This window comes from Brienomyrus brachyistius, chromosome 19 (genome assembly GCF_023856365.1).
Source record: "Brienomyrus brachyistius isolate T26 chromosome 19, BBRACH_0.4, whole genome shotgun sequence".
In the NCBI taxonomy this organism is placed as follows: Eukaryota; Metazoa; Chordata; class Actinopteri; order Osteoglossiformes; family Mormyridae; genus Brienomyrus; species Brienomyrus brachyistius.
Genome location: NC_064551.1, coordinates 19611814 through 19619004, shown reverse-complemented (window position 1 = coordinate 19619004; position 7191 = coordinate 19611814). Strand labels below are relative to the sequence as shown.

Here is a 7191-nt window from a genome sequence, read left to right as displayed (position 1 = left end):
ATAATATGACTATTTTGATTCTGATTCTCATTCCATTGCTGAGAGGCGGAGACACCCTTCCCCCGCTCCCCGTGAGCTCCGCCCCCACGCGACTCCCCTGGCTCTTTAGCCCCCGCGTCCCTGAGAAAAAAAAAAGAAAAATTAATAAATAAGAAACCCGCACGGGTCCCAACGGTCCACTTAGTATCACAGAGCAAGCGGCACAAACAATCAAATCAGTCATTAACCTGCTCAATGTCAAGCGCTATTAAAAATAACCGGCCCTGTCAGGCTCGTCTCGTTTCGGAAGGACACCGTCGCACGCCGCCGCCCGTGGCCCCAGAGAAGCCCATCACTGGGGAGGCTCCGCCTCCACGCGAACGCCGACCCGCCGCCCAGGCCATAACTAAGGCTGTTAGCATCTGTTTCACTCCAAGCAAAGTCAAAAGGTGCTGCGGCTTTGAGGAACTTCCCAGCTCCCGTAAGAATTTTCCGCCGTTACTTTGCATGCTGAGAAATGTCACCTTACTCCGGCAAGCTGCCTCGACGACTCGGCCATGCCAAAAAATGGGGGGCCTCGGAGGACACAGATTAATCCTGCCTTTTTTCAGGGGTGGGGGGGGGGAGGAGGAGGAGGAGGAGGAGGTGGGGGGTGGCCCTTGAAAGGCATTAGGTGCCCGAGGCACGCGGCGTCCACGCTGCGGAAGGAGGAGCCGTGCTGCTACGGCAACAGAAAGCGAAGCTCAAAGTCAAGCTCGGGCCCCGGAGGCGTGCGCCGGCCAGAAACACGCCCCCCCACTGCTGACATCTTGGCTGCGGCCAGCAGCTTATTAGGATGAGAGGAGGACAAACACGGACTTTATGAGGCGGATTTGTCTCTTCCGGGAAACATTCCGGACGGCCCAAAGTTTTCGGTCAGATACGCGCTCAAAGCGTCGAGCAGGGGTATATGTTAGCGGGGTTAGACACGTGTAGTAAACCGTCCGTTCAGCAAAATAACCGCGATTGCCATGACGACTGTGTAATTACGGGGTCCATTACAACTCCTTCATATATGGGCTGCATGAGTTTTGTCTTTGTTGGGCCCAAGTGGCTCGCAGGCTTGCAGGGAGATGCCCGTCTCCACGCTGCACGTAGCTGCTGGAAAGCAGGTTCCTCGGGGTTTGATGTGGGAAGGAGATGTCTGACTGGAGAGAGATCACACACAGGCACACAGTTCTTCACAGGGGCCCCTGAATGTGACCCATGTGTGTACCAATGGCATTACACACTTTACCATCTCTGCAGATTTTATTGTTGTGGCATCATGGGTACTGAGACTGAAACAAACCAGATCTGCTGGAACAAACACTGGAAGATTCTCTAATTATGTGATCAGCGCATAGTATGACCGACGTCCTCAGCGCTGGCATCCCTCAAAGAATCAAACCCACCCACAACGAGATAACAGGTAACCTCCATCTCAGGGTGTTAGGGCGGTCAGAAGAGGAGGTGATGTAGAGACGAAGGGAAACAGCTGTCATGACAACCGCGAGGTACGAGCATCATTTATGGAGCATCAAGTGGGGCAGTACTTTTAAAACAAACCTCAAATGTAAACATTATTTATGCAAATTCATAACAAAATGGCAAAACTTTTTTATTTTTAGGATGCCCGTTTTAGGAAGCATAACTGTCTTTGAGGAGATGGCATACCAGACGGGAGCAGGCTGAGGTCTGAACACCCAGGATTTGATGCTTTCTGCTGTGGAGCATGTTGACTGACAGCAGTGGATTCTGGGTAATAGCAGCACCTGTGCTGGCATGACGCCCATCAGGAAGCATCTCTCCTTCATCCCAGGAGGACAGAGGGCAGGCCCACCTGCCTTCTGCTACCCCTCTCTCTCTCTCTTTGAAGCAGTTCCATTACGTCTGAATAAGTTATAGAGTGAGAACAGGGATCCAAATATAAGGGCTGAACAGGATTTATCGTTTTGCCATTATTACAATTATTTAGCAGACCATTTTATCTAAACCAACATACAATTGAAAAATCAGGATCAGCTAATCACTGGGCCAATTAAGGATTAAAGGTCTTTCTCAAGGGCTCAACACTGATATCATCTGACAGGCTCTGGGATTTGAACTGGCAACCTATCGGATAACAGGCACAGCATCTTAATCCACTGAGCCACACTCCAGCCACATAACCACAATGGAGACCAGAGCCTTTCCATGCTTAAGCTATGGGGCTGCCCCTTGGGAAGAGCATTAAGCAGCTGCAAATCCACGCAGAGGTCACCCAGTCCGCCTGCAGGCTTATGCTTGAGAGGGAATAACCCAGAACAGAGTGACCAGGTCCATAAAGGAGGCAAGAAATAAGGGCACAGATCAGATCCGTGTTCCAGAAAGCAGTTCAGCCAGTAACCTGTATCCTGGCAGTGCCTCTAGAGGTACGCTACCCCTTTGATGGTCCCCTGGACCGCCCACTCCTGGAATTCATCAGGCTTTTCACGGTGGATCGCAAATAATTTAAGCAACCCTTCTGTCTGAAAGACTGATTACTTAGAGTTCACACTTTATAACACTTCAGTGGAACAGCGTGAAACTGAAAACACTTAGGAAAAACATTGTCCGTACTTAAGTGACTAATTAGTCCCTCTTAATCAGAGATATATTAAATACATTAAAGACTGGGAGCCAAAGAATCAAATTGGCATTTGCTAATGACCTGATTATGCACCGGTAAGTAAAAATTAACTCAACTGGAGCCACAACTGGTGATTAATGGCAAAAAGCCCCAAGTTCCTCAAAACGACTGTGGTCTACCTGCAAGTAACACAAGATAAATGGCCAACCAGCAAGTCATGAAAGGACGCCGGACAATTTGCCTTACTTATTCTCTTACACGGGACCCTTAATGAACAATCATCCATTTACACTTAACAAGTGGGATAACTTATGTCCTAATTGGTGATTAATGAAGTTTTAATAAGCAATTAATCAGTGCCGCACACGTGAAGGAGTAAGCGTTAGCTTGGAGACTTCAGCCCTAGCTGGGCTCCGACTCGATTCCCGTGGCCACCATGGGGGTGATCTAAGCACGGCGGAGCATTTCTGCACGGATGCATCTTGCCAGGAGCGACGATTATCACACGTTAATTCTCTTAACCGCCTGCTTAATTTAACCGTTCGTCAGGTGGTGTGGTTTAAGCACAGAGGCTATTAATAACGAACAAGGGAATAGGATGATTAAACACACAAACCTGGTCCCATTATCATGGTGAAATGGATTTAAAATATTTATACCCTTTTCTACATTTTCATACAAAAACTCCTTCATACTGTGTTGTTAGACAATATTTGTTGGCTATATAATAAGTAATAATACTTATTATGATCATTTAAACTAATAACTTTCTTCAGTTCTGAAAACAACAACCTCCACCACCCAGCCAGCGGGTGTGGAGGTGCGGAGGACCGAGGGAGGAGGGACAGGGAGGCTCCGTGCTGTAAAGGACCTTCAGATGGACGTTCCCCCCCCCCTTCGCCCCCCCTGGAGCGTCGCAGTGCCGTCTTCACATGCCGCTTACAGGTAGAGAGGGATGGTCTGGATGCCATGTGTCATTATGGACTAATGAATGCAATTAAAGGTGCAGATGGAGGAGCAAAAAAGACAAGAGACCAGGAGGGGGGGGGGGCATTTAAATGTCTCCTGTTATCACCCCCCCCAGGCTCTTCACCAGCAACAGTGGCCCAGTGATGCCAGGCGGGGGCCAATGGAGGTTCAGACGTTCAGATGCGGGACATCATCAGCAGCTTATGTCACTGACAGGCTGTTGTCACAGGAGTAGCCCCCCCCCCCCCCCCCCCGAGACCATAGCACCCAATTCTGACAACCACTGAGCATTTAGAGTGATGATACTAAACTTCCCTGTCCCATTTCTCCCTATCCCCACCCTCAGCCACACCCCTAAACACCCCATAGCACGGGCCGGTGTGTATGCTGCCTTTGGGGGTGACCTCTAGGTCAGCTGTTCAAACCCAGGTGTGAGGACTCTTCAGCCAATCAGTCCTCTACTTAGTGATCTAATTGGGGAGTTGCAGAGAAAACCCACAAACACACCGGCCCTTTTTGGGTAAGGTTTCCCTCCGCAACAACTCTTGTTTCTGGGGCTCCATTACCCCCCCACAGATATTTCAAAACCTTAACATAGACGGTACAGTCAGAAAATCATAGCTAGCTGGTCATCAGAATATGTTACTTCAGCATCTCCTAAATTAGGGACCTGTGTCGTGTTTTTGGTCAGTAGGGAGCCACTTGGGGCCCCATGCAAATGCATAGTGTGAGTGGTGGTAAACACCGCAGCTAAACCGTTTATAAATCAAATTAGTTCATTCTTTTAATTTTGAATTTGTCCAAAAATGTTTTCTGCAACTACTATCTACTAATGAAGTGCTCTTTTTACAATCCTCCCCATTTACACGTCAGAGGAGGAACGTGTGGAGTCCCGAATCAGGATTTGGGGGGGGGGGGGGGTACCACACACTGCCCAAATCAAAATGACCAAGTCACTGTTTTTTTTTCATCCATAAAGTTTATTGACACAGTCTCCGTGCAACACGGTTAGTACAGCCGCACGTAGAAAACATCATTTTTGCTGTCCTCCGTGCACTACGCGCTGGGCACACGCTCACATTGAACACCACGGTTTTCTTATGAATGGTGAACGAGGACAAAAACCACGGATCCTTCACGTAGACATGGGATGCTTGGATCCAAATCTACGCTGGCCGCTATATAGATAAAATGATCTTCACTTGGACAGGAGGATTTCAGAGGTGGGCCGATACTTACACTTAATGGAAGAAGTTTGTAACAGAAACCCACAGAAAATGTGAGATGCACTATATGTTGTTACCAACATATCAGCTCCTAAAATGCATTTGTCAATTTTAATACAAGGTGTCAGTCTGCAAGGCAGTGCCACCCCACAGGATAACTACAGGTTCAAACGTATGTAGTCATTGCATGAAAGATCACCTCTACTGGCCAATGATATCCCAGAAAAATTCTTAAATGGCCATTTTGCCCTTGATGCCCACGTTACCGTGACGATGCCATGGAGCTGGACGACCCCCAAGCCCGCCTTGGCTCTTACCGAGCCTCCGAAATGTGTCCTTGCAATGCAGGGTCCCGCTAATGGCCAACAGAAGGGGTGCAAGAGAACAGCTCGATGACACGCGATAACTTTTCCGGAGAGATCACAAAAGGTGCAAGACAGGATTGGAGGTTTCACAAGAAAGTCAAAGACAGGCCTTGGTGCCATCGATACACACCCAGTCTATCACATCCAATTCAGCACCAAAACAGCAAAATTCATATACACAAGTGTCTCTGGAACAAATAAAAGAGGGAAGAATAAAAGTTATTGCACTAAAATATGAAATGGTAAACTCTGTAGGTTATGCTTTGGACCTGAAGACTTGCGTGTTGCTCCTTAGTGTTTTCGGATGACTGTGGGCGACTGACCTGCACAACATTGCTTATACAGGTCTGAAAATAATAAATCACATACACACATATATGCTATAGTCAGATTTTTTTCATTTCCTGAATTTGAGATGAGGAATTGACTACAGTGTTTCATGTACCTGCATTTTGCACATCCTATAAGATATAGACTAAATCTGCTGCAAATGAAGAAACTCCATATTCTCACCCAACTGCCAAACGACAAAACGGAAAATTCTGGGTTTTCCTATCACTTCAGAATATACAGATATCTGATGATCAAACTGACATATGTTTATCCAAATCTCAGTCCCTACCCATAATCCTCTTCAGTTTACAGCCCACAGAAAGAGGTCAACAGCCATGTCACACTCCAGTTTCACATGGTTTCACAAAAATTCATTATACAATTTCATTATATTTCTGCACTATACACATTTTGGCAAGGCTGCATATTTCCATGATATCCAAACATCTTGCCATCACTGATGTGCTGTATATTATCGCCATTTAGAATGATCAGATCATTAACCGCTCAACACTCCTGTAACATCAGTTTCTTTCGAAAGACAGAGATATTACAGCTTGCAAATAAATTAAACAAAAAAGTAAAAAAAAAAAAAAAAAAAAAAAACAAATAGCACATGCCACAACCGAACTGGAAGATGGTCCATAGACTAATAAATAATATATTAGAGTGAAATAATATTTTGAGATTTTTTTTTCTCACTCAGGGTTTGCATGCAGACATACAACTGCTTACATAAGTGAATCCCAATTGAGTGGCTGAAACACTGACTTGCCATTTATTAAATGAGGCATTACACACTACTGGGGTCTCTTCAGAACGTAACCTTTCATGATCTTGGCAAAATGAAGGGCTGTAATCTAATCGAGACCGTGAGGCAAATGTCTGTTCTACATGACGAACTGTGTAAAAATGTAGAAACATGGTACATCTACAGTATGAGAAATGTAGGACCTGTTCATAGGCTGATGAGCTGATGTGACGTGGTACACAGTGAATTCAAGTGGCTTTCTCGAGGTGTTGGCACACACATCCATCTAGCCAGGAAGACACTGACATTCACAACATATGGTCAAAGGTCAGAGGTCAAGGTCACACTGTTGGGGCAGAGCCAAACACGCTTTGTTCAGTGCTTTGATACCTGTTGCACAGCCATACATCTTCCTCTGTTTTCACGACATTATATAAGTATATTTTTCTCATCTAAATGGTTAAAGATACCCAGAGACCTAAGTAAACATTTTTTGCAATGCCAAACACCTATTCAAATAATGCAAATGCTCAGAAGAAAAACACTGCAAATTATAAAAAGTTCTTAAAAAAGGAGAACAATATTAGTGCCATCTGAAGACATCGGACTGATCCATTGGCAGACAAAATATTAAATAAGCTTGTAAGTAAAGTATATGAAATGTGACCTGATGTAAACGATGGGTGATCTGGACAGTCCACCGCTCCCGCTCGTAGGAGTGTGTTTGTTCACTTGGAAACCAGACTCCACTCGGTGCTGCAGCTGCCGCATCTGAAGAGGATGCACGGGGGCAGAACCGCCGGCCCCCACCATCAAGTCTGTGATCCTCGACGGACGCTACTTGGGCCAGGTCGCCATGGCGAAGAAGGGGTGGGACTTTATATCTTCAGCTCCTGCCACGCCTGCGCCAAGCCTCTCCATGGGGTTGAACTGAAGGAG

The 7191-nt window shown here is 46.3% G+C and overlaps 1 protein-coding gene across 4 annotated transcripts in view; it reads right to left on the bottom strand.

Moving 5' to 3' along the window:
* Positions 1-4536: 4536 nt before the first annotated feature.
* rps6kc1 (ribosomal protein S6 kinase polypeptide 1) overlaps positions 4537-7191 on the bottom strand; it is a 45253-nt gene continuing 42598 nt past the window's right edge. For all 4 annotated transcript variants that reach the window (XM_048985391.1, XM_048985392.1, XM_048985394.1 and 1 more), the window contains one exon: positions 4537-7191. In XM_048985391.1, coding sequence (XP_048841348.1) covers positions 7090-7191 — 102 coding nt within the window. In that variant the 3' untranslated portion in view covers positions 4537-7089.